We start from the raw sequence: 27,852 nt of genomic DNA on the forward strand, positions 1-27,852 counted from the left end.
CAGGCTGAGGCTCTATCCACTGAGCCAAAACGGGTAGGGCTCTTAAACACTGTTGCCCGTTGAAGAAACTGATTCTGAGAGAAGTACAATAGCTTCAAGGCTTCAGATCCCCAAAACCTCCACTGAGCTTTTTTAAAAATTTTATTTATTTTATTTTATTTTATTTTAGGGAGAGAGAGAGAGAAAATCATCAATCTGTTGTTCCACTTATTTATGCATTCATTGGTTGACCTCCTGTATGTGCCCTGATGGGGTATCGAACCCACAACCTTGGTGTATTGGGACAGTGCTCTAACCAACTGGGCTACCTGGCCAGGGCCTCACTTTTTTCCTGGGCCCCTAGATTTTCTGACCCAGTTTCTCATATAAAATGGAGAAGAGCCCTGGCTGGTGTGGCTCAGTTGGTTGGGGGTCATGCTATACACCAAAAGGTTGCTGGTTTGATTCCTGTTCAGGGCACATGCCCAGGTTGCAGGCTCTGTCCCCTGTAGGGGACGTGCAGGAGGCAGTCAGTCGATGGTGCACTCTCATCATTGACTTTCTCCCTCTCCCTCTCTCTCTAACAATCGATAAAAATATTTTTAAATTAACATAAAAATAATAAAACGGAGATGATACCATTCCGTACGTCACAGGACTGTTGTAAGGGTTAAATGAGCCCATACCTGAAGATATGTGGTGTGGCCCCTGCCACATAGAATGTATGTGCTCAATGAGTGTTCACTCCTGTTATCATCATCACTAGAGGCCCGGTGCACGGATTCGAGCACCGGTGGGGTCCCTGAGCCTGGCCTGCGCCCTCTCGCAATCCGGGATGTAATAGTGTGTGAAGCTGCAGGCAGTTGGGGAGGAGCCCGAGCGGGCCTGGCCGTAGCACTGAGGCAGGGAGGCTCACACCTCCGCAGCTGTGCTTGCCAGCAGTGAGCCCGGTGTCTGCTGCCTGTAGATCAGCTGAGCGGCGCTCCCGCTGTGGGAGCGCACTGACCACCAGGGGCACCTCCTGCGTTGAGCATCTGCCCCCTGGTGGGCAGTGCACGTCATAGCGACTGGTCAGTCGCTTAGGGTTTTAGATAGATAGATGATAGATAGATAGATCGATAATGATGCTTTCAGAAAGCCGTGGATTTTAGAGGGAAAATACCGGAACTTTTCCTGATAGAGGAAACTCGCCTTAGGCGAGACAAGGGACTTTATTTCAAAACTAGAGGCCCAATGCACGAAATTCGTGCGCTTTGGGGGGGTGCCCTAAGCCTGGCCTGTACCTTCTCGCATTCCGGGAGCCCTGGTGGAATGTCCAGCTGACGGCTTAGTGGGCCTAAGTTAGACATCCTTAGCATTGCCACGGAGGCGGGAGAGGCTCCCACCACTGCTGCTGTGCTCACCAGCTGTGAGCCCGGCTTCTGGCTGAGCGGCGCTCCCCCTGTGGGAGTGGACTGACCACCAGGGGGGCAGTTCCTGCACTGAGTGTCTGCCCCCTGGTGGTCAGCACATGTCATAGTGACCCGTCATTCCACCATTCGGTCATTTGCATATTAGCCTTTTATTATGTAGAATTGTTGTCTGTCACAAAGCAAAATGAGAACCAGGGTCTGCTGACAGTTTTCTCCAATGACCTCCAAGCCACATAGACTCTTCCTGGGGAAATCGTTGTTTTTTTAAATATATTATTTTTTTAAAATACATTTTTATTGATTTCAGAGAGGAAGGGAGAAGGGAGAGAGAGACAGAAACATCAATGATGAGAGAGAATCATTGATCGACTGCCTTTTGCACGCCCCCTACTGGGGATCAAGCCTGCAACCTGGGCCTGTGCCCTTGACCAGAATCAAACCTGGGACCCTTCAGTCCACAGGCCAACGCTCTGTTCACTGAGCCGAAGTCTCATAGAATCTACACTAATACTCGCTAGGAGGTCTGGTGTCTGCCTGAGCAAAGAGCTTGGGCGGTAGGATCGGGCCCACCAGGCTGGTGACTGGGCTCCGTTATTGCCGAGCTGTGACCTTGCGCAAAAGACTTCAGTCCCAGAGCTTTCACGTGTGAACTGGTGATGGCGTTTCCTGTTTTCACTGAAGGTCGTGAAGGTTAAATCGGGGTGTAAAGATAGGGTGCCCCCCCCAAAATGAATGCACACACTTTGAATGATTATAGCGGCAGTGTTTATTAACATACGACTCATTTTCAGAATTGAGCTTTCCGCTGTAAAGTGTGCATACATTTTGGGGACACCCTGTATCTGCAGCCCACCTGACACATCCCTGTTGTTGATGAATGGGTGGCTTTGAGGGGAGGGGGGCATAGGTCGCGCTCAGCCCGAAAACCCGAGCAGAGCCCCGCCCCAGCTGTAACTTCCTGGTCTCCCAGCGGATGCCTGGCCTGAGGGGAGGTGGGTGGGAGTGAGAGGGAACACAGGGAGCTGAAGGCAGAGCTTCTGGGCTGTGATTCTTAGAGCTGCTCAGCCTCTCACTCCTCTCTCCCCCAGCGCGGCGCTCTCGGGTAGAGCCCTTGGAATGAGGAGCCAGGCAGAGGCGGCCATGGGCATCGCCCTTCTGACAGCCATGGCCCCGGTGAGTTCGCACGCCCGCCTCCCTCCGTACAGTACGGTCTTGCTTTCTCCTGAAGATGGTCTGCCCACTGGTTCCCCCGGGGCCTGGCTTCTGCTTCCTTCCTCTCTGATGAGTGCTGGGGCCACGGGCCGGACCCCAGCGGCCCAGGCTTCTTCCTGTTGGGTGTTCACTCTCCATTCAAGAAACGACCCACCGGCGCCTTCCCCGCGCTCAGGCTGTTTGTACGCATCTGACTGCACGGGAATGCGGTCCTTAGAGGAATCGGAGAGCCCCGGCCTGCCTGGTTCCCACGTGCCCGTCCGGCTCGCAGAGAGCCGTGGCCTGCTGGGGGAATGAAAAGGCAGCAGACATTTATTTAAATGTGTTTTTGTTGATGGCAGAGAGGAAGTGAATGGGACAGAGAGAGAAACATCCATGAGGAGAGAGAATGGTGAATCGGCTGCCTCCTGCACGCCCCACACTGGGGATCGAGCCCAAAACTGGGGCATGTGCCCTGACCAGGAATCAAACCGTGACCTCTTGGTTCATAGGTCAACGCTCAACCACTGAGCCAGGCCAGCGGGGCACAAACATGTATTTACTTATTTTAAAAATTTCTTTATTAAGGTATTACATATGTGTCCTTATTCCCCCATTCCCCCCCAACCCCCCATACACGTGATCCGTGCTGCACGTGGAGAGTAGACTTCCTATGGTGTGGTGGGAAGGGCCATTGGGTGCATCTGGAAAAAGGTGCTTAGAGAAAGGTGTCTCTTAGGAAAAGGTGAGGCTGTGACAAGCCACACTCTGGCAAGAGGGAATATATATATATATATATATATATATATATATATATATATATATTTTAAGTATATTTTATTGATTTTTTACAGAGAGAGGAGGGATAGAGAGTTGGAAACATTGATGGGAGAGAAACATCAATCAGCTGCCTCCTGCACACCCCCTACTGGGGATGTGCCCGCAACCAAGGCACATGCCCTTGACCAGAATCGAACCCGGGACCTTTGAGTCCACAGGCCGACGCTCTATCCACTGAGCCACACCGGCCAGGGCTAGGCACAGCTCTTAACACCTTGAGGACATGAAGATTTCTTAGAACGTGTCGTGTAGGTTGAAATGATGTTCATCAGGTCGGCGTCCTTCCTTCAGACATCCCCTGCAGTCCCAGAGCTCGTTAAGTCCTCCATGTAGAAGGTGACTTAGCTCCGAATGCAGATAAAGCATTTAATACTTGATGATACTGTTCTTAATGCAGCTGTTTTTTATACATTTCATAGAATTGCTCCAATAGCAGAGAATGGCTCTCATATCTTTTATTTTTCCTAATATGTACAATGTAACTAGGCAGAAAAGTTGTCCAGTAACTATGGTAACTCCCACTCGTGGGCCAGTTAGACCCCCCGTACAATTACTTACACACGTTTCCCTCCCCCCCCCTCACACACACACAGTGTGAACAGCAGAACCCTTTACCCTGCAGTCCCCCGAGTGGGGGCGTGAACACCGGCTGAGCAAGATGGCATTTGTGTCATTTCAGGATGCAGTGACTTTCCCAGATGTGGCCATAGACTTCTCCCAGGACGAGTGGGAGTGTCTGAATCCTGCTCAGAGGACTCTGTACAAGAAGGTGATGTGGGAGAACTACCGGACCCTGGTTTCCGTGGGTAAGAGCGACCGCCTCCCTCCCCTCCCCACAGGAATCTTTCCGCCTCCGTTGCCCCTCACGCCTTTCTCAGCATTTTCCCACAACGTCCCTCTTCTCTCCGCACCATCTGGGCTGGGTCAGAATTCCGGAATAGCCACAGCAGAGCCCGTTTTCTTACCGTTTCCTCTCACAGGTCTTTGCATGTCTAAGCCAGCGGTGATCTCCCTGTTGGAGCAAGGCAGAGAGCCCTGGGTGCCGGATGGCGAGATGGCAGGAGGCCTGTGCCCAGGTAGGTACAGGATGGCTGGCGCTGGGGAAGCTGTTCTCTCGATGTTTCTTCTAAGACTTGTTGGCAAACAACTCTAAAAACCAAATTGAAACATCTTGTTCTAACTCAAAAAAAAAATAAATTTATTGATTTTATGGAGAGAGGATTGGGGGGAGAGAAAGAGGGGGAGATCGATTGGTTGTTGCGCTTATTTATGCATTAATTGGTTGATTCTTGAATATGCCCTGAGTGGGGATCGAACCCATGACCTTGGCATATCAGGATGACACTTTTAACCAACTGAGCTACCAAATCAGGGCCTCTAACTCCGTTTTTTAAGTCGATCATCTCTTCCTCACTGGCATGATGTACCACCTGTACTTCACTGATCTCCTACAAATCCCATAGTCTGTCTCTGGTTATGTTCCACTTACGTTGACCTAGTTTTGCTCAAGTGCAATCAGCATTTTTGGATTCCTCAGACAAATTTGTGTTTAGTTGTTTAAAACTTTTCCTTTTGTTAAAACGTGTTTATGGGATTAACAATCATTATAGCTATGTTCTTCCTTCTACTTTTAATTATTTTTCCTTTGTTGTTCTTGTGATTATTTCTTCTTGCTTTGTTGTTTATATCTGGTGTTTCTCCTTTCACACCATCCCACCCTGTGAATCGGAAAGGTTTTCAATCCCACAAGGTGTTACCTTTATGTTTTTATGTATTTTTGAATCTACATTTTAAAATTCACGTGAGACTCGGAATACCACCTTTTGATACCCACATGAAAGATGAACAGATTAGGTCACTAATGTTACCTCTTTATCTTCTCCCACTTTTTAAAAAAATACATTGATTTTTTAAATTGATTTATTTATTGATTTCAGAAAGGAAAGGAGAGGGAAAGGGAGAGAGAAACATCAATGATGAGAGAGAATCATTGATCGGCTGTCTCCTACACGTCCCCTACTGGGGATAGAGCCTGCAACTCAGGCATGTATCCTTGACCGGAACTGAACCTGGGACCCTTCAGTCCACAAGCTGACACTCTATCCACTGAGCCAAACCAGTTAGGGCAATCTTCTCCCACTTTCATTGTAGTCATTAGGATTTGTGCCCCAGTTATTTTCTTCAAACTTAATTATGTATTTTCCCCTGCCCCGCGTGAAAGCTGTTTTTCTGGCTTAGAAAACGAGTTAACAGTGTATCGATACACATTGCGGGGAAATGAGCCTCCGTGAGATGGTTATAGTTTGTTCTGTGGCTGTAGTGTGGCTTTTTCCTGCTGTCAGTTACCATATTTCCAAGAAGAGGATTGTTCCCCTGGCTGGGTAGCTCAGTTAGTTAGAGCCGGGGTCGGCAAACTGCAGCTCGCGAGCCACATGCGGCTCTTTGGCCCCTTGAGTGTGGCTCTTCCACAAAATACCGCGGCCTGGGCCAGTCTATTTTGAAGAAGTGGCGTTAGAAGAAGTTTAAGTTTAAAAAATGTGGTTCTTAAAGGAAATTTCAATCGTTGTACTGTTGATATTTGGCTCTGTTGACTAATGAGTTTGCCGACCACTGGGTTAGAGCATTGTTCTGAGACACCAAGGTTAGGGGTTCGATCCCTGGTCAGGCACATACAAGAATCAACCAATGAATGCATAAATAAGTTGAATAATAAATCGCTGTTTCTCTCTCTCTCTCTCTCTCTAAGAGTAAGTGTATTAGAAAACAGTAGGTATGAAATTTAGTTGCTTCTTTAGAAAACCAGTAAAACATAAACTGTGAGGACAAATGAAAGAAAACACACAAAAAATAATAGTAAATAACCCACAGTACATAAGTACTTAAAAGGATCATGTGAAATCTATTTTCCTCAATTCTCTATAGATAATTTGAAAACTTAGTTTAATTAAATGCATAATACTTTCAGAAAGCATACATTACCACAACTGATGCCAGAAGAGAGAGAACTTCCACAGACCAGTTACAATAGGAGAAATGTAGACAGTCATCTAAGAACTGCCTCCCCCAAGAAAAGCAGCTACTCCAAATAGTTACACAAATAAATTCTATAAAAACTTTTAGGAAAAGTATCATCAACGTTGGTTCACATGTTTTGTGACAGAATAAAAAGAACTTAAAAAAAATGTGTCAATAAAGACAGCATAACATTTGATGCCAAAATAGTACCAAGAAAAGAAATTACAGAAAAATCTCAATTATAAATACTGGTATAAAATCTTTAATTAAGAGTCTTCTTGAAATAATACACCATAGCCTGACTGGTGTGGCTTAGTGGTTGAGCATCGATCTGTGAACCAGGCGGTCACAGGTGGATTCCCGGGCAGGGCACAAGCCCAAGTTGTGGGCTGTGCAGGAGACAGCCAGTCAATGATTCTCTCTCATCATTGGTGTTTCTATGTGTCTCGATCCCTCTCCCTTCCTCTGAAATCAATTTAAAAAATATTTTTTTTAAAAAAAATGAAAGGGTTTAAAAAAAAATAATATACCATAGCCAAGGAGACGTTGTTCCAGAAATGTCAAATTAGGCTGCATTGCTTGACTTCATCTAAGAACTGTCAGAACATTAACCTCGGTGGGTTTCAGTAATTGTTTGACACCCCTGGTCTCATTTGAGAAGTTTTTTTTCTTCTTGCATTAAATAAAGGAGACATTTGCTTTCTTACTATCTTTCAGACTTGGAGTGTGTGTGGATGACCAAAGAATTATCTCCAACCCAGGACATTGATGAAGAAAAATTATCCCAGGTAACGATAACGGGAAGACTTACAAGCTGTGATAAGTTGGAGTGTTCCACGTTAGGGGAAAAGTGGAGAGGTGAAGACCTGTTTGAGAGGGACCTGGTACGTCAGCAGCCACAGTTTAGGCAAGAGACGGTCAATCCACAAGTTGCACTCATTGAGAAAAAGGAACACTCTAGCAAATCTGGGACAGGTTTTCATCTGAATACATTTTCTTACGTAAAACACATATTTCCCATTGAAGAGAGAATATACAACTTTGACACCGATAAGGAGAGCTTAAAAACGCATGCCTTTGTTAAAAAACACAAGCAAGTCTGTGGAGAAAAGAAACTTCTGAAATGCAAAGACTGTGAGAAAACTTTCAGCAAAATCTCAACCCTTACGCTTCATCAAAGAATCCACACCGGAGAGAAACCCTATGAATGCATTGCGTGTGGAAAAGCCTTCAGCCAGAGTGCCCACCTAGCCCAGCATCAGAGAACACACACGGGAGAAAAACCCTTTGAGTGCGCCGAGTACGGGAAAGCCTTCAGCCAGAACGCCCATCTCAGTCAGCATCAGAGAGTCCACACTGGAGAGAAGCCGTACCGGTGCCAGCGGTGCGCCAAAGCCTTCAGCCAGCTGGCACACCTCGCTCAGCATCAGAGGGTCCACACGGGAGAGAAACCCTACGAGTGCACCGAGTGCGGGAAGGCGTTCAGTGACTGCTCGTCCCTGGCTCACCACCGCAGAATCCACTCCGGAGCGAGACCCTGTGAATGCGCTGACTGTGGGAAGGCCTTCAGGCAGAATGCGTCTCTCGTGCGTCACCGGAGGTACCATCACACCGGGGAGAAGCCCTTCGGCTGCGTCGACTGTGGGAAGGCCTTCACAGACCACATCGGGCTCAGTCAGCATAAGAGAGTTCACACCGGAGAGAGACCTTACAAGTGTGCCGTGTGCGGGAAGGCTTTCAGCCATGGCTCCTCCCTGACGGTGCATCAGAGAACTCACACGGGGGAGAAACCGTATGCGTGCGCGCTCTGCGAGAGAGCCTTCAGCCACCGCGGCTCTCTCACGCTCCATCGGAGAGTTCACACCGGGGAGAAGCCCTACGAGTGTAAGGAATGCGGGCAGGCGTTTCGGCAGAGCACACACCTGGCTCATCACCGGAGGGTTCACACCGGGGAGAAGCCTTACGCGTGTCAGGAGTGCGGCAAGGCCTTCAGCCAGAACGCACACCTCGCCCAGCATCGGAAGACGCACACCGGAGAGAAGCCTTATGAGTGTGAGGAGTGCGGCCGGGCCTTCAGCCAAGTCGCCCACCTGGCCCAGCACCGGCGGGTTCACACGGGCGAGAAGCCTTACGCATGTGCGGCGTGCGGGAAGGCCTTCAGCGATGGCTCCTACCTGGTCCAGCACCAGAGACTCCACACGGGGAAAAGGCCGTATGAATGCCTCGAATGTGGGAAGGCGTTCAGGCTTAGGGCGTACCTCATTAGTCACCACAGGCGTCACACAGGGGAGAAGCCCTATGACTGTAAGGTGTGCGGGAAAGCCTTCAGCCACCGTAAGTCCCTTACTCTGCACCAAAGGGTTCATACGGGAGAGAAGCCGTACGAGTGTCAGGAATGTAGCAAAGCCTTCAGCCAGGTAGCCCATCTGACGCTGCATCGGAGAATCCACACCGGAGAGAGGCCCTACGGGTGTGAGGAATGCGGGAAGGCCTTCCGGCAGAGTGTGCATCTCGCACATCACCAGCGAATTCATACCGGAGAGCCCTCCTCCCCCTCCTCCTCCTCCTCCTCCTCCTCCTCCTCCTCCTCCTCCTCCTCCTCAACTCGTCCCTCCTCCTCGCCCACATGCCACCGGGTCCTCTAGTTCAGTCTCCCAAGGCCTCTAGAATCCACCACTCTCCCCCGTCTATGTCCCGTCATCCTAGTCCGAGACTTTTGCAATAGCGTTACAGCCATTTTCCCTCTTGCTCCCCCCAAGTACATAATTTTAACACTGTAGCCAGCTTAACCTCTTAAACATTAAAATGTACTCATATTACTGTTCCATTCAAAACACATGTTTTGAAGACTGTGAGGTAATCCATTTAAAGGGCTCAGCACATAATCCCTGGCACATAATTAGTGCCATTAGAGTAAAGGTTGCCTTACAAATATGTTCAGCTGCAAGGAAAGTGAACCAGTAGGTCAAGGTGAAGAAACCCGCAGTTTTCAGAGCAGCCAGAGGGCTCTCTACTCTGCCTGTAGGTACGGAAGATGAACACCCTCGGAATTGAAAGCGTCTGTGATATACAAGGTGACATGGTGGCTTACCGCTCCCTCTGTGTGAGTAAATGTGAATAGCATTGAGGAGGAGCTCTCCTCAGCTGCTCTTAGAAGTGAGAATGGGCCAATTAGGACAAAATCGTTAGGTAGAATGGAGGACTAGCCAGGGGAGAGTATTTTTTTTTAAATATATATTTTGTTGATTTTTTACAGAGAGGAAGGGAGAGGGATAGAGAGTTAGAAACATCGATCAGCTGCCCCCTGCATACCTCCTCCTGGGGATGTGCCTGCAACCAAGGTACATGCCCTTGAGTGGAATCAAACCTGGGACCCTTCAGTCCACAGGCCAACGCTCTATCCACTGAGCCAAACTGATTAGGGCCAGGGGAGAGTATTAAAAACAAACTCCAACAAGCTGGAAAACCCAAATAGATTCATAGCATGAAACAAACTGAAAAAGGCAGTTCAACGCTGTGACCTTTAGAAATGTATCATGGACATTTCCTGAGATATTTATATTGTTCTAGAGCGTAAAATAAATATAAATCTTCCCACCTTGTTCTATGGAACTGAAGACTGATCCCAAAACAGAAAAACGTATATTGCAATTAGTGTATAAATGTACACGCTAGAAAGACTCGGTCTTGCAAAGATATTTCTCCCCACGTTAAATATGTGAATTCACTGATGTTCCAATAAAAGTCCTAGTATATTTAAAAGGCGGCCATAGAATTGTGATAGACAAGGAACGTAGGAACGTAGTACTCATCCCACTCACCTTAACTGAGCACTGACTCGCTGTTTTAGATGCTGAGGATACAGGAGGGTGCGAAATGGACAGAGAATTTCTGCTCTGACAGATCAGGTGGGGGAAGACACAGAAGTGGAACACACAGTATGTGACGAGCATGTGACATGTACCATCATGAGAAATCTAAGGAAGGAGCTCGGGGCCCTGGCCGGGCAGCTCAGTTGGTTCAGGTGTCATCCCGACATGCCAAGTGCAGGTTTGATCCCCAGTTAGGACACATATAAGATTCGACAAATGATGCATACATAAGAGGATCAGCACATCGATGTTTTTCTGTAAAAAGCCAGTGGATTTTTTTAAGAAGGAAGGAGCTAGGGAGTTCTGGGAAGAATACCTTACTACCCGCCAGAATGTGTGGGCAGAGGCGGCAGGGGACGGGGAGGAGCAGGTGACTGTCAGACACAGAAGGCATTAGGAGAGGAGTCGCGATGGTCCAGAGCAGAGTGTGACGCTTCGAGTGCTGCAGGAAGAGGATGGATGCTTTATTCTCTTTAGCAACAATGATTTAGAGGGTTTTTAAAAATATATATATATATTTTTATTGATTTTTTACAGAGAGGAAGGGAAAGGAATAGAGAGAAACATCGATGAGAGAGAAACATCAATCAGCTGCCTCCTGCACACTCCTTACTGGGGATGTGCCCACAACCAAGGTACATGCCCTTGACTGGAATCGAACCTGGGACCTTTCAGTCCTCAGGCCAAGGCTCTGTCCACTGAGCCCTGCTGGCTGGGGTGTGAGAAGAGCTCTTACCCGGAGGACACGGCCCCTCCACTTTGGCAGAGAAACTGGGAGCACTGTGTTCCTTGTTCTACAGGAGGTGGGCGAGGGTTCTCCAGCCTGTGTGGAGGGTTAGACCCTCCTTATATACATGAGGTCAGAAGCATGCTTCATTGCAGGGGGAGAAATGACAAAGCCAACAGCCAGGTCAACGAAGGTGAAGTAAAACAGCTAATGGAAAGAACACAATATCAATGATATATTCCCTTTTCCCCAATAGATGGATTTTAAATCACAGAAGAGTGATAATACCCAAGTTTGGTGAAAGTGTGAAAAGACCGTCCATGGTCAGTTATACAAGTTGTCATCTGTGCATACTATTTGAATCAAAATGCCTCTAACCAAAGTGTGCAAAGGTAGGTGAATATATGATGGCAAAAAAAAAAAATGTTTAAGTGGTAAATTATTAGGGTAATGGGTAAGTTAATGATTGTGTATTCATTCAATAGAATTATGCAGTTGTGTATATAGGCAAAGAGAAATAACTGTGCCATACTAAATGAAAAACTTTTTTCAGACCTGTATTCTAGCATAAACTCATAATTGTGATAGCAAAAATAAAACCTAAATTATATACTTTTCTGTCTTTCTCTGCCTGTTTTTTCTTGCCCCCTTCTTACGACTACACCATCCCTCCTTTTCTTTTGAGTATCTGGCCAGCCCTGCCATCTGGTTCTGATGGACCTAGCCCAGTGGTCGGCAAACCGCGGCTCGAGAGCCACATGCGGCTCTTTGGCCCCTTGAGTGTGGCTCTTCCACAAAATACCACGTCCTGGGCGAGTCTATTTTGAAGAAGTGGCATTAGAAGAAGTTTAAGTTTAAAAAATATGGCTCTCAAAAGAAATTTCAATCGTTGTGCTGTTGATATTTGGCTCTGTTGACTAATGAGTTTGCCGACCACGGACCTAGCCGATCGAGTTTTCTGGAGTCTGAAATGCAGTGTGTCTGTGTCACGCGGTGGAAACTCCCTAAGGTGCGAGGCTGGAGTTCTTTGGAGCCGCCCTGGGCTTTGTGCTTTCCAAGGTGGTGATCCCTCAAACTACCCATCATCCTCCCAGCACTTCATTTCTGGCTCAGAGTCCTCACTTTGCAGCAATGCGGCCGGGCGGCCTAGTGGGCACGGGTCACTGTCCCACTGCGGGCGGGGCGGGAGGAGAGGGGTCCGGGAAGGGCTGAGGGGAGGTGTGCGGGCCCGGGTGAGCAGGGGGCTTGCGGGTGAGGAGGGGAGCGTGGGCTGGGAAGAGGGGGGGGGTGCGGGCCGGGGAGGGGGTTGGAGGCAGGGGAGGAGAGGAACGCTGTTCCCCGCTGGATCTAAGGGGATGGGGGCGAAGGGGACGCCTGGGCCTGTGTGTGCGGGTGTCTGTCTGTCTGTCTGTCTGCCTTTATTTATTTCTGTCCCTGGTTCTCCCTGTGAGGCGGCCACCCAGGTGTCCTGTGTCTAGATAAGAAAAGGGACTCATCCAGCCGGGATCATGCAGGGTGTCCCCCCCAAAAGGCATACACATTTTTAAAAAAAATACATTTCATTGATTTTTTACAGAGAGGAAGGGAGAGGGATAGAGAGTAGAAACATCGATGAGAGAGAAACATCAATCAGCTGCCTCCTGCACACTCCCTACTGGGGATGTGCCCGCAACCAAGGTACACGCCCTTGACCGGAATCGAACCCAGGACCCTTCAGTCCGCAGGCCGGCGCTCTATCCACTGAGCCACACTGGTCAGGGCCACACTTTTTTTCTTGGATAGCTCAATTTATGTTTCTTTTCAGATTTAACCCATCGGAATGAATAACTATTCCAAGCTGGTATACATTTTGGGGGACACCCTGTATTGGTCCTTACAGCAGCCTGCTCACAGCGATAACTTTTTGGTGCACAAGCCGGCGCTCTAACCACTGGGCACACCAGCCAGGGCACCACAGCGGTATTAACACCTGATACGGGGTCCGATCTTACTGTGTGGTGCAGGGCCCCAGGCCCCCTACAGGTAACCGATCATTGAGCCTCACAGTAACCCCGTGAGATCTGGGGGAGCCCCAGAGGGTGGGGTAGTGCTGGGGTGTCTACCGGGGCCTGGGGCCAGCACTGAGACCCAGGGAGGGGGCAGAGTGTCCCGTTCCTCCAGGCTGCCAGCTAGCACATGGACCCCGACTTGCTCAGCCGCACCCCAATCCCAGCTCTCTCCTCTCGGGCTTATTTCTTTGGGCCTCGGTTTCCTCATCTGTGAAATGGGGTGAGTGGGACTCGCACCATCTCGTAGAGTGTTGGAGGATTAGATCAGAGACATTGTCGAGTGCCTTGGGTGCCACGGGCCCCCCGTGGGTTCGCTGTTATCCTGGTGAGTGTTCCCGCTCTGCCAGTCTCCTAGTGGGGCGGGCGGGCTGTCTGTCCCCTCGGCATTGTGGGGCGGGCGGCCTGGGCCGGTTCTCTCACTGTGCCTTTCTCTTCCTCTCCCTGCACACAGCCTGCCCGTCCCCTGGTCGCCGTGGGCAGTGGACGGATGGCCACCCAGCCGCTGATGGACGAGGCCCTGGTGAGTAACGTCTCCCTCTAGCACTTCCTTCCCAAGGGTCAGGCTTTGGGGCAGGGACAGCCCTCTGCCGACCCAACCCCCCCCTCAGGCCCGGGCCCCCCGCCCTGTCTCCTAGGGGCTGTGTCCAGCCTGAGGGGGGAGGGTACTGCCTGACACTGGCTTAGGAGTGACCTGCCCGGCCCTGGGGGCTCTCAGGAGACACAGGTGGGCAGCTGGGAAGTGGTGGCTTAAACTCGTTCCATCGTGTGTGACAAAGACCCCTGCAGCGGCCCGGGCGGCCCGGTGCCGGACAAGCGGCCTTCCGATGTGGGCAGACGGCCCTCCATGTCCAGGGGGCGGGAGGAGGCCGCCTGTGGGGAAGGACCCATGAATATCACCCTGGAGGTTTGATGATGTTTTAATGGGCGGCTGTGTGTGGTACTTCCCTCTGAACTTCCTTTTATGCAAGAAATATTTCACAATAAAAAAATAGCCCTAACTGGTGTGGCTCAGTGGATAGAGTGTCGGCCTGCAGACTGAAGGGTCCCAGGTTCAATTCTGGTCAAGGGCATGTACCTTGGTTGCAGGAACATCCCCAGTAGGGAGTGTGCAGGAGGCAGCTGATCGATGTTTCTCTCTCATCGATGTTTCTACCTCTCTATCCCTCTCCCTACCTCTCTGTAAAAAAACAATAAAATACATTTTTTAAAAATGCATGGCTGCCTTGCCTGGTGTTGCTCAATGGTTAGAGATTGGCCCATGCACTGCAGGGTCTCCGGCTCAATTTCCGGTCAAGGGCACATACCTGGGTTTTGGGTTTGCTCCCTGGACCAGGTCGGCGCACGTACAGGAGGCAATTGATCCATGTCTCTCTCTCACATAGATGTTTCTCTCTCTCCCCCGTCTTTCTCCCTCCTTTCCATTCTCCCTAAAAATGAGAAAAAAAATCCCATATAATAAAATCCTAATATGCAAATCGACCGAACGGTGGAATGACCGGTCGCTATGACATGCACTAACCACCAGGGGGCAGATACTCAATGCAGGAGCTGCCCCCAGCCCACAGGCGCCAGGCCGGCCAAGGTAGGTGCCAGCCGGGGCCCCCCGATCGCCCCACAGATGGGCCCTGATTGCCAGCCAAGCATAGGAACTCTGCCCGTGCACACATTTTGTGCACCAGGCCTCTAGTATATATATATATATATATATATATATATATATATATATATATATATATATATATATATATTTTTTTAAAGAGGAGCTGCATAGTGAGTGACAGGTGCTGTGACTGCTGTGACATCATGTCATCGTCCACCGTGCTGCTGAGCCTCATGCATTCCATGCACAGGGTCACGGAGTCAGCTGTCGGCGTCCTCAGTGCTCCCATGTGCCATGAAGACCTCAGCTCTTGCCCCCCCCCGCTGTCTCCCCCCACGGACCAACCACAGTCTTCATCTCCCCCCTTCCTGGTTGCCCTCTGGAGCTGCCCTGGCTCAGGCACCTGGAGGTTCTGTTCACTTTCACGCTGGTATTCACCAGATGTTGGATCTGTTATGGGTGTTTCCTTCTGCCTCTCCAATAGGTTCTAGAACAGTGATGGGCAACCTTTTGAGCTTGGTGTGTCAAACTTCACCAAAAAACTGAGCATAACTCGGGTAGTGTGTCACTTTGAGGAAAAAACATTATTTCGCAAGTGTTTCATCTTCAGGAGCAGCAAATGTTTCATCCTCGGCATGCGGCCGCCTCAGCGGCCGTGTGTCATCAGAAATGACTACGCGTGTCAGTGCTGACACGCGTGTCATAGATTCGCCATCACTGTTCTAGAACCTTCCGCGTGTGTCCCAGCAGCTAGCTCGGTGCCGCAGCTTCCTAGGGCCTCAGTAAGGTCGTGGGACAACTGGATTCCATGAGGAGACTACCTTTGCTCGGCTCCTAATGCTCGTGACAGGGTCCTGGTCATTTTGCTTTTTATTTTTTTAACTTTTAAAAATATCTTTTTATTGATTTCAGAGAGGAAGGGAGAGGGAGGGACAGATAGAAACATCCATGATGAGAGAGAATCATTGACCAGCTGCCTCCTGCACGCCCCCTACTGGAGATCGAGCCCGCAACCCAGGAATGTGCCCTTGACCAGAATCGAACCCAGGACTCTTCAGTCCACAGGCCGACGCTCTATCCATTGAACCAAACTGGCGAGGGTGGTCCATTTTTTAAAAAAAATATATTTTAATGATTTTTTTACAGAGAGGAAGGGAGAGGGATAGAGAGCTAGAAACATCAATGAGAGAGAAACATCGATCAGCTGCCTCCTGCACACCCCCCACTGGGGATGTGCCCGCAACCAAGGTACATGCCCTTGACCGGAATCGAACCTGGAAATCACAACTATTCACTGGCTGCATCAACCAGACAACTCGGCCTGGGAGCTATCAGGAGGGTGCCATTGTAGAGACCAAGTTACAGGAGGCAAGGCAGACACTGATCACTAAACATTTTTAAATGTTTTCATTTTATTTTTCTTACCCCCCTGGTGACCAGATCTTTGGGAAGAGCAAATATATCCATTCACTCATCAACCCCAAAGTGGCTGAATTTTATGCCAGAGTTTCATTCTTGAGGACTTTGCACAATTAAAGTCCTGCATAACTCAAGGCCAACCCTAACAAAAAAGATGACTGGCACGTCTCTTCAGCTAAAGCGGTACTAAAATAACAAACACAGCTTACAATTTACACAATTGGTCGTATTAGAACGTATGGATTTTCAGGAATATTTAAATTGCAAGGTTTCTTGTCATTTCAAAAAAAGCCATTCAATATCATCATTTCAAATGTTTATAATTCAAGTTAGCATAAAATATAGACATGCTGTATTTTTATTGTTTTTTAAAAAATATTTTATTATTTTTACAGAGAGGAAGGGAGAGGGATAGAGAGTTAGAAACATTGATCAGCTGCCTCCTGCACACCCCCCACCAGGGATGTGCCTGCCACCAATGTACATGCCCTTGACCGGAATCAAACCCGGGACCCTTTAGTCTTCAGGCCGATGCTCTATCCACTGAGCATACCAGCCAGGGCTGTATTTTTATTGTTGATGGTATTATAGATGCCCTCCATTTCCCCCTCCTTTGCCGCCCTCCACCCAGCCCTTGCCCCACCCCAGGCCTGTGTCCTATTTGTATAAACACACAACAATATTCTAGTGACCCAACCTCACAGCCTAAAAACTAGAACCTTGCCATAACTCACATATAGTGATATAGAACCACCCCCCGCATCCCCCAACCCAAGGTAACTATCAACTGAATCCTGATGCATCTGTCTCCTGTTTTTCCTTTTTGGGGTACATTTTCCTACAGAAATGGCTTTAGACTTTGTGTTAATAATCACAGTCAGGTTGTAGCCAGGCCCTGCCGTCCTAAGAGCCAAGGCGGCTTCCTAAAAGTGAGGGTGCAGTTTTTGCCCTCCTCTGCTTCATCCCATGCTCCCCACAGCCCAGAGAGCTTTGTTTCTAGGCAACAGCAGGGCTTTCCCTAGGAGGCTGGGTTCTTTGAAGACATCAGAGGCAGAGAGAACTGTGCATTCTGCCTAGAGAGTCAGCATCACAGACGGGTCCCCCAATGAGGTTCAGCGCTATGGCCAGGTCTATGGGGAAAGGGTTCAGTACCACGGACAGATCAGTCCCTTGGGCGGGCCTATCTGAAATGGGTTTCAGCACTATGGACAGGGTCACGTGAGGGAAGGATAGTTCGGTCTGTCTGGCTTGGCTCTACAGACAGGCCTATATGAAAGAGATTTCAGCACCACGGACAGGGTATTGGGGAAGGGGGGGGGCACCACAGACAAGGTCACAAGGTCAATCCGAAAGAGGGTTCAGTGCTATGGCCAGGTCTATGGGGAAAGGGCTTCAGTGCCATGGACAAGTCTGGGGGGGGAAGATGGGTTTCAGCACCACGGACAAGAGCCTCGGGCATCTGTTTCAGCTGAGCGACAGGGCCGTGTGGTTCAGCACCATGGACAACACAGCCGGACCCCCCACCGCCCTATAGACAGGTCTGTGGGAGATTTCAGCACCACGGACAGGTCTATTGGACCGAGGGCTTGGCGCAGGCCAGATCCACGGGGAAATGGTTTCAGCACCACGGACAGGTCACAGGAGAGGTGGTGTCAGCACCACGGACAAAAAAGCCTTGGGCATCCGTTTCAGCCTTGTGGACAGGGCCGTGCGGTTCAGCACCATGGACAGCACAGCAGGACACCCCTATAGACAGGTCTATGGGCGGTTTCAGCACCACGGACAGGGTCACCGGGGTCGGTTTCAGCACCTCGGACAGGACTTCAGCACAGGCAAGTCTATCTGTATGACGTTCAGCACCGCGGACAGCGCCAGGGCCCTGCTTTCCCCCAGGCCTTCTCTAGCTGCCTGTGCTCCTCTCTGAGCAGATTCCTGACCAACGCCGCTCCCCACCCTCACCCCAGAGTCTCCGAATGCTGGCACCTCAGAAACCCAGGCTCTCCTGGTGTGAAATTCAGAAACACAGGACTGAATACTTCCCGTGCCCCCGAGGGAATTGGGGTTTTCTCCATGCACACACACAAAACTGACCCTGCTCAGTGCCCTCCTGGGCACTCGGCGGCACAGGCTTCAAGTCCAGAAGTCTCCCTTGAGTCCTTCCCTCTCACCTCTCACACCCTGTCCATCCGCGAGTCCTCTCAGCTCCATCTCCAAAGTGTATGCAGAATCGGTCCCCTGTGCCACCCCCTCATTCCGGCCACCGTCATTCTCATTCTCACCTGGTTTATTGCAACCGCCTGGTACAGGGTCCTTCCATTGTACCCCTTGCCCCTTCGCGAGCCCCTTCTATGAACAGCAGCTTCAGTGATGCCTTGAGAGTGTCAACCAGGTTATGTGATCCATGGCTTCCCAGCGCCCCTGTGATCACATTTAAGATGTTCCTGTGGCTTTCAAGACCACGGATGCCTCTCTGGTCTTATCGCCCATCACCCCCTTCTCTGCCTGAACACTGGACACGCAGGCCAGGAGAAAATACCTCCAGACAAACAGGCAAAGCAAATTTATATCCAGGAGATTAATATGTATATAATTACTGGCCACTCAGTGTACTTCTCCTGAGTACCTCATTGATTTGATATCAAAGATACTATAAATCGTGCACCTGATCCGTTTTCCCCTTTGCACTGGCTGATAGAAAGCTCAGGGCTAATAGGTGGTTGATCTCCAGCAAAAGTCTAGAATACTTTTGGTGCCCATTTGAGATACAAATACACCGAGTGGCCGGATGATTATGCATTCAGAGATCATAATAATCTGGACACTATATCCTATTAAGTAACCACTACACAAACCGATAGAATAACACAGGGAGGGTATAAGCAGGCAATTCATAGACGACAAGAGTGACCTGGTCAACAGACATGTAAATTTGCCCCACCTCACCAGTAAGCAGGGAAATGACAGTTTATATGAGAAGAGATCTTTCCCTCATCTATGGCTTCGTAAAGCAGTTTTAAAATTTAATATTTATCTTTTAATGTTGACAGTATTATAGACGTCCCCTTTTCCCTCTCTTTTGGCAGCTTTTGCCCAGTCCCTACCGACCCCAGGCCTTTGCCACACTATTGTCTGAGTCCATGAGTTACGCATATCTCTTGGTTAATCTCTTTTTGTCCCCCCTCTCTGAGAAAAATATTTTAAATTTTTAAAAAATATCTTTATAGTGCCCTGGCTGGTTTGGCTCAGTCAGTGGATAGAGCATCGCCCTGCAGACTGAAGAGTCCCGGGTTTGATTCTGGTACAGGGAACATGCCCGGGTTGCAGGCTCCATTCTCCAGTAAGGGGTGTGCAGGAGGTAGCCGATCAATGATTCTTTCTCAACATTGATGTTTCTAATTCTCCCTCTCCCTTCATCTCTGAAATCAATAAAAATATGTGTTTTTTAAAAAAATGTGTTTTTATTGATTTTTTTAGAGAGAGAGGGAAAGGGAGAGGAAGAAAGAGATAGAAACATCCATCAGCTGCCTCCTACATGCTCCCTACTGGGGATGGAGCCACAACCCAGGCATGTGCCCTGACCTGGAATTGAACCAGTGACTTCTCAGTGCACAGGATGATGTTCAACCAGCTGAGTCACACCAGCCTGGGCTATTTTATTTTATTTATTTTATTTTGATGTAGCCTCCATAAGATCAGTTTGGAGGTAGTCGCTGCATTGTTCAAGGTGAATAATAATAATAAGAGCCACTATCAGCTAACAGCTATTGGTTATTAAACAGTATATAGGCACCCTAGCTGGTGTGGCTCAGTGGATAGAGCGTTGGCCTGTGGACTGAAGGGTTCCAGGTTCTATTCCAGCCAAGGGCACATGCCTGGGTTGCGGGCTCCATCCCCAGTGGGAGACATGCTGGAGGCAGCCGATCAATGATTGTCTCTCATCATGGATGTTTCTCTCTCTCTATCCCACTCCCTTCCTCTCTGAAAATCAATAAAGAAATATATTAAGCCCTAAACGGTTTGGCTCAGTGGATAGAGCATCGGCCTGGGGACTGAAGGGTCCCAGGTTCGATTCCAGTCAAGGGCATGTACCTTGGTTGCGGGCACATCCCCAGTAGGGGGCGTGCAGGAGGCAGCTGGTCGATGTTTCTCTCTCATCGATGTTTCTAACTCTCTCCCTCTCCCTTCCGCTCTGTAAAAAATCAATAAAATATATTTAAAAAATAAATATATTTAAAAAAACACGTATATAGGCATTACTTATTTTTTTTTTTTAATCTTCACAGCAATCCTGCGAGGGAGTAAGCATATTATTTCTGAACAGAATGGGAAACTGAGGCACGGAGATGGTAAGTGGCAAAGACACAGTAGCCAGCCTCTGACCCGGGGTCCCCAGGCTGCCACGCTCCTGCCAGCGCCTCCCTCCCTCCTCCCCGCAGTCACTGCCGCTGCTCCGCCCCCCTCCCCACACCCTGCCCCCTGCCAGGCTCCGGCTCCCCGCCGGGAAGGAGGAGGGGACTAGCGCCCCCCTGCCCCTCCCTCCCTCCCCCCCCCCATCAGCAGCCTCCGCGCCTGCGCAGCCGCGATTCCTGCCGCGCCATCTCTGCAGCAGCGCCTGGACCGGGTCTGCCTGCGGAGGGTGAGTCCTCCCAGGGCCCCGCGGCGGGGAGGGGGCGGGGGAATGGGGCCAGGGCCGGGGCTGGGTCGGGCTGTGTCTGCCCAGCCGCCTGTTCCCGGCCCGGGGCTTGGCTGCCCCTGAATTCCGGCCCGGACGCCAGGAGGGCGGGTGCCCCTGTCCTGCTGTCCCTGCGTCTGTCTGCGCGCGGCCGGCCGCGGGCTCCGAGTCCCTGTGCGCCCTCCGCGCGCGTGCGCCCCGGGTGTGTCCGGGTCCGTGTGTCCCGCTCCCCCCGCACTGGCTGGGGTTCGGGGCAGGGAGACGGGGTTCGCCTCCCGCCCAGCTCCGGTGAGCCCTGCGGCCCTGACCGAGGGCCTGGCCCTCCATGCGCACGGGGTCTGCCGGGGCCACGGCGCGGGGCTCAGCCACAGACGCGCGTGCGCAGCGCCTAGCCCAGCGCCGCAATGCGGACCGGCCGCCCGGCTGCGGTGACGGTCGTGGTCGCGGTAGTTCCCGCCCCCCCGCCCCCTCCCCCTCTGGTCCCCCCCGCCCCCCTTCCATCCCTCCGTCCCCTCCTCTAATCCCCCCCCTCTGTTCCCCCCCCCCGCCTCTGTCCTCCCCCCCCCCCCCCCCGCCTCCATCCAGCAGATCCAGCTCCTTCTGACCTGGATCCCCGGCTCTCGGCCTCTCCCTTCCTCACCCCGCTCCCCTGCGTTTCCCCGGATTAAACACACGACCCGGAACGCCTCCCGCTGAAAATAAAGGAAAACCAGAAACGAGCCATCACCCTCCCCCCTCCCCCCCCACAGCGCGCTCTCCCCTCTTTCCATCCAGGCCGATTCATTTCGTTTTGGTTTAATTGTTGGCACTGTCACCAGATGTCCGCCTCCTGTCCCCCCTCCCCCTTTGCCCACCTCCCCGCCCTCCCTCCCTCCCTCTGGCCTTCACCACACTGAAGTCTGGGTTTTCTTATTTATTTTTTTTAATCCTCACCCAAGGATTTGTGTTATTGATTTGAGAGAGAGAGAGAGAGGGGGGGGGAGAGAGAGAGACATGGATGTGAGAGAGACATGGATGTGAGAGAGAGAGAGACAGGATGTGAGAGAGAGACATCCATCAGTTGCCCTCCCGCATTTGCCTGGACCAGGGATCGAACCCCTAACCTGGGTATGTGAACTGACCGGGAATCGAACCCACAACCTGGGTATGTGAACTGACCGGGAATCGAACCCACAACCTTTTTCGTGTGGAAGACGATGCTCCAACCAGCCGAGCACCGGGCCAGGGCTCGTCTGGGCTTCTTGGAAACTGTGTCCATGCTGGTGGCCCCTCCCCCAACCCCCTGCACCTCCCCCAACCCACAGTGCCCTGCGCACCCCAGCCCAGGCCTAACCCAGCCCACAGCCTGTGCTCATGGCTCCCAGTCTGTCTTCCTTCTACTTTTTAATTTTAAATAGATAATATATTTAATTTAAATATGTGTTTTTATTGTTGACAGCATTACAGATGTCCCCCATTCCCCCATTAGTCCCCCTTCATCCAGCCCCCACCCCACCTCAGGCCTTCACCCCACTATTGTCTGTGTCCATGGGTCGTGCATAGCCTATCTAATAAAAGGGTAATATGCAAATTAACTGTCACTCCATCACAAGGATGGCGGCACCCAGTCCTCTCAGCCCCGCTGGAGTCTCCCAGTCCCAGGGGGGTGGCCGCTGAGAGTGGGCAGCATGAGTGGCCTGGTAGAATGCTTGCTTTGTCGCCGTGGCGATGAGATGAGCGTTCCGCCCCCGGCCGCGGATGGGCCTCTGGGCCAGGCCCCGCAGAGAGCTACTGGTGCACAGATTCGTGCACAGGGTTACTAGTTGCATAAGAAAAGCCTAAGTGACCGTTACGGCAGAGTGACCAGAACGACCGGTTGCTATAATGCGCACTGACCAGCAGGGGGCAGACGCTCAATGCCGGAGCTGTCCCTTGACGGTCAGTGCGCTCCCAGAGGGGAACGCCACTCAGCCAGAAGCCAGCTCACAGCTGACGAGCGCAGCTTCGGTGGTGGGAGCCCCTCCCCCCTCTGCGGCAGCACTAAGGAGCAGTGAACCAGGTGGTAAGGATCGAGGGCCTAAGCTGGCGTTCGGACATCCCCAAGGGACTGTGAGAGGGTGCAGGCCAGGCTGAGGGATTTCCCCCCCCCCCCCCAGTGCATGAATTCCATGCACTGGGCCTCTAGGATGCACATAAGTTCTTTGGTTAATCTCTTCCTGCCCCCACCCTTCCCTCTGAGATATATCAGTCTGCTGCATGCTCTGGTGTCTCTGGATCCATTTTGTTGTGGGATTGTTTTGTTCATTAGATTCCACATGAATGCGATCGTGGGATATTTGTCTTTCTCTGACAGGGTTATTTCACTCAGCATGATGCTCTCCAGGTCCCTCCATGCTGCCCCAAAGGGTAAAAAAATACTTCTTTTTTACAGCTGCCTAGTATTCCATGGTGTAAATGTACTACGGGTTGTTGTTTTTACCCACTCCTCTACTGATGGGCACGTGGGCTGTTTCCAGACCTTAGCTGTTGTAAATTGTGCAGCTATGAACGTAGGGTGCATACATTCATTCTTCTGATTGGTGTTTTGGGATTCTTAGAATATATCCCTAGAAGTGGGATCACTGGGTCAAATGGCAGTTCCATATTTAATTTTTTGAGGAAACTCCATACCATACTGTTCTCCACAGTGGCTGCACCAGTCTGTATTCCCACCAGCAGTGTACTCCTGGGAATATAGCCTAAGAATCCCAAAACACCAGTCAGAAGAATGAATGTCTGCACCCCTGTGTCCATAGCAGCACAATTTACAGTAGCCACGATCTGGGACCAGCCCACGTGCCCATCCGTAGGTGAGTGGATAAAAAGCTGTGGTGCATTGACAACATGGAATACTATGCGGCTGTGAAAAAGAATGATTTCTTACCCTTTGAGGCAGCGTGGAGGGACCTGGAGAGCATTGCGCTAAGTGAAATAAGCCAGTCAGACAAACTCATCTCTTAAACAACAAAAAATGTGGACATTTTCTTACATACCTATATGGCCATTTCCATACTGAAAAAACCAATGAGAATTCCTTGATGTCATAGACTGCTCAGTCCAGAATCAAATTTCCTTGCGTGTCTTGTTTTAAAAGTTGTTTTTTACATCAGGTGCCCTTGAACGAGGCTCCAGACATGGTCGCTCAGGCATTTGATTGTGGAGTTGCTCACATTTCTTTGAAGCAAAGCATCTGCCTTTGGTGTGTTTTGTACTTATTTTATTTTATTTTTATTTTTTTGAGAGAGAAACATCAATTTGTTGTTCCACTTATTTATTTAAATATATTTTTATTGATTTCAGAGGAAGGGAGAGGGAGAGAGAGATAGAAACATCAATGATGAGGGAGAATCATGGATTAGCTGCCTCCTGCACGCCCCCCACTGGGGATCAAGCCCACAACCAAGGTACTTGCCCTTGACTGGAATCGAACCCGGGACCGTTCAGTCCGCAGGCTGATGCTCTATCCACTGAGCCAAACTGGCTTGGTCTCTCTCTTTTTTTTTACAACAAAGCGAAAGCCAGGCCTGCAGGTGGCTGGTGGGGGGGGACAGACCCTTTGCTCTGCAGCCAGAGGGATTCTGTGTGTGAGTGTCTCCCAGGAACTCCTGGCCCTGCCTTGGCACATGGAATGAGTGTGTGTGTGTGTGTGTGTGTGTGTGAGTGTGTGTGTGAGTGTATGTGTGTGAGTGTGTATGTGTGTGAGTGTGAGTGTGTGTGTGTGAGTGTGTGTGTATGTGTGTGAGTGTGTGTGTGAGTGTGTGTGAGTGTATGTGTGTGAGTGTGTATGTGTGTGAGTGAGTGTGTGTGTGTGTATGTGTGTGTGAGTGTGTGTGTATGTGTGTGAGTGTGTGAGTGAGTGTGTGAGTGTGTATGTGTGTGAGTGTGTGAGTGTGTGTGTGAGTGTGTGTGTGTGTGAGTGTGTGTGTATGTGTGTGAGTGTGTGTGTGAGTGTGTATGTGTGTGAGTGTGTGTGAGTGTGTGTGTATGTGTGTGAGTGAGTGTGTATGTGTGTATGTGTGTGTGTGAGTGTGTGTGTGGCTTTGTTTGTCTCCAGAGCACATACCATCGTTCCGCACACTGTCGTCTCTCTCCCCGCACTAGACCGTAACCCCAGGAGGGGAGGGCACGGAGCTCTGCTCCCATCAGCGGGTCCCTGGGCCCCCAGGGCGCTGGATGACCGAGCGTCTGTTGGTCCTCAGGTTCCGAAGTCTGCGCCCGGAGGACCCGACGGGACCTTGGGACCGAGGAGAAGGCCGCCTGGGAAGGCCCCCCTGGAGACATGCAGAGTCTGAGGCCTGAGCAGCTGCGGGGGATGATGCAGCCCGAGATGACCCAGCTGCTGCTGCCGCCCTACGAGAGCAGGGTGCCCTACGAGACCAGGGTGCCCTACGAGACCAGGGTGCCCTACGAGACCAGGGTGCCCTATGAGACCAGGGTGCCCTACGAGAGCAGGACCTGGGACCGGCGCGCCGCCTTCCTCCAGGACTGGGTGGCGGTGAGGGTGCCCGCCGGTGCCGGTGACCAGAAAGGTGAGGGCGCGGGTCCCGCGGGAGGTGGTGGGGAAGTTGGGGCAGAGCCTGGGGAGGACGAGACAGTCGTTGCTTCACTGACCCATTCAACACATTTTTCAAGTTTTATTTACTTACTAGAGGCCCGGTGCGTGAAATTCGTGCACGGGGGGGGGGGGGGGGGGGTGTCCCTCAGCCCGGCCTGCACCCTCTCCAATCTGGGACCCCTTGGGGGATGTCCAACTGCTGATTTAGGCCTGATCCCTGTGGGATTGAGCCCAAACTGGCAGTGGGACATCCCTCTTGCAATCCAGGACCGCTGGCTGCTAACTGCTCAACTGCCTGCCTGCCTGATCACCCCAACCACTCTGCCTGCCATCCTGATCGCCCCCAACTGCCTCCCCCTGCCGGCCTGCTTGCCCCCAACTGCACTCCCCTGCTGACCTGATCGCCCCTAACTGCCTCTGCCTCGGCCCCACCACCATGGCTTTGTCCGGAAGGACATCTGGAAGGTCTTCCGGAAGGTCTCCCGGTCTAATTAGCATATTACCCTTTTATTAGTATAGACTAGAGGCCAGATGCATGAAATTCTTGCAAGAGTAGGCCTTCCTTTCCCTGGCTGCCAGCACCGCCTTCCCTCTGGCACCCGAGGGATCCGGGCTTCCTTTGCAGCTCCGGCTTCATCCGGAAGGTCATCTGGAAGGACGTCCAGTCTAATTAGCATATTACACTTTTATTATTATAGATTTTTGTTAGTTCTCACCCCCAAGGATATTTTTTTCCCATTGATTTTTTTTAAATTTATTTCTTTTCCATTGATTTTTAGAGAGAGTGGAAGTGAGGGAGGGAGGGAGGAGAGAGAGAAACACCGATGTGAGAGAGAGCAAGCAGAGCCTTCCAGCTGTCCTGGTCTCTCGCCCACGGCTCCTTTCTCTCCCCCTCCCCAGCCCCCCACACAGACATGTCTTCTCAAGAGACCAGGCTCCCCCAGGAGTGGAAAGCAGTGGAAGAGGAGTCGGAGGAACCCCGGGTAAGTCGGGGTCCCGCCTCTGTCACAAACGTCCACCAACGACCTCAGGGGTCGTCTCACTCCCTTCCCGCCGTTTCCCTGCCCCACAAGCGTCTGTTGTGCGTGGGAGCCCCACGAGGTCACCCCGGGGAACAGAACACGTCTACAGCGGTCAGACGTGGCGTGGACGGTGCCATGGGGTGTGTGACTCCAACCACGAACACCCTCCACTCTTCACTCATAAACTCATTATAACTAACCACTCACTCATCTGTCCCCTCACTCAGCCACCCTAGCCTTCATTTGTCTACTCGTTACATACCCATTCCAGCCAGCCATCTATCCACTCTCCATCCATTCATCCAGCTCTCCATCCATCCATCATCTGTCTACCCATCTACCCATCCATCCATCCCATCTGTCCACCATCTATCCATCTATCCAACCATCCATCCATCCCATCTGTCCATCTCTCCATCATCTATCCATCTATCCACCCATCCATCCATCCATCCAGCTCTCCATCCATCCATTTACTTATCCAGCTCTCCATCCATCCATCCATCCACCCTCCATCCATTCATCCAGCTATCCATCCATCCATCCATCCATCTACCCATCTACCCATCCATCCATCCATCCATCCATCCATTCATCATCTATCCATCTATTCATCCATCCATCTATCCATCCATTCATCATCCATGCATTTATTCATCCATCCATCCATCCATCCATCCACCCACCCACCTTGTCTGTCTATCCACTTCTCCATCCATTGACCCTCCCATCAACTCACCCTTCCATTTACCCATTGAACATCCACCAACCATTCAATATCACACGAGGTATTTAAAATGGTGAGACTTTATCACCTGGGAATTTTCCTCCCACGTTTCGATATTTTCTCTCCTGGTGTGTTGGGATGCTACGTCCTTTATCTTCCATCCATCCCCTAATTCCATCAGCTCTTCCATCCACATGCGGGTCAGTCCTGTGGCCCCGTTTCCCTGCAGGCAACCACGTTGGCCCCGCCCTTTCCACATTCATCCTTTTCTCCCCGTCTGTTTCAGGGCGCCGTGGAGTGGCCGAGACCCCCCCAGCAAACGACCTTACTCCTGATCGTGTGCGGGCTCTTCCTGTTCCTGGTGCTAACCGGGATGCCCGCGGTGTTCTACATCTGAGCCCGTGGGGAAGGCACGCCCTGCGTCCGGTGGAGGAAGCGCCCGGATGATCTTTTGAGAGAGAGATGGAGGGAGGGAGGGGCAGAGAGAGAGAGAGAAACATGGATGTGTTGTTCCACTTACTCATGCATTCATTGGTTGACCCTGGTGTGAGCCCTGACTGGGAATCGAACCCCCAACCTTGGTGTATCCAGACAAATCTCTGACCAACTGAGCTTCCCAGCCAGGGAGGGCTCCTGGTCCCCGTTTTTGAGCACTTCATTCATTTACGGTTTCTTTTTACAAAGTCACTTGCTCAATAGTAGACGTAATCGCACCGACGTGCTTCTGATCCTAGCCGTGGCCGAGTCGTGAAGTC

The 27,852-nt window shown here is 51.0% G+C and overlaps 2 protein-coding genes across 2 annotated transcripts in view; both read left to right on the forward strand.

Moving 5' to 3' along the window:
* LOC103303903 (zinc finger protein 470-like) overlaps positions 1-11,148 on the forward strand; it is a 30,389-nt gene extending 19,241 nt beyond the window's left edge. Inside the window, exons 4-11 of the mRNA XM_054710093.1 lie at positions 2,480-2,564; positions 4,102-4,228; positions 4,403-4,498; positions 7,155-7,915; positions 8,171-8,338; positions 8,423-8,842; positions 8,927-8,979; positions 11,076-11,148. Of these exons, the coding sequence (XP_054566068.1) occupies positions 2,508-2,564; positions 4,102-4,228; positions 4,403-4,498; positions 7,155-7,915; positions 8,171-8,338; positions 8,423-8,842; positions 8,927-8,979; positions 11,076-11,148 (1,755 nt within the window). The 5' untranslated portion in view covers positions 2,480-2,507. The remainder of the gene's footprint in view (positions 1-2,479; positions 2,565-4,101; positions 4,229-4,402; positions 4,499-7,154; positions 7,916-8,170; positions 8,339-8,422; positions 8,843-8,926; positions 8,980-11,075) is intronic.
* Positions 11,149-25,072: 13,924 nt separating this feature from the next.
* Positions 25,073-27,501, forward strand: SMIM17 (small integral membrane protein 17). The gene is made up of 4 exons (XM_054710416.1): positions 25,073-25,134; positions 25,228-25,322; positions 26,261-26,331; positions 27,384-27,501. The coding sequence occupies exons 1-4, from the start codon at positions 25,073-25,075 to the stop codon at positions 27,492-27,494; spliced, it is 339 nt and encodes a 112-aa protein (XP_054566391.1). The 3' UTR covers positions 27,495-27,501.
* The last annotated feature ends 351 nt before the right edge of the window (positions 27,502-27,852 follow it).

Source organism: Eptesicus fuscus, chromosome 21 (assembly GCF_027574615.1).
Source record: "Eptesicus fuscus isolate TK198812 chromosome 21, DD_ASM_mEF_20220401, whole genome shotgun sequence".
In the NCBI taxonomy this organism is placed as follows: Eukaryota; Metazoa; Chordata; class Mammalia; order Chiroptera; family Vespertilionidae; genus Eptesicus; species Eptesicus fuscus.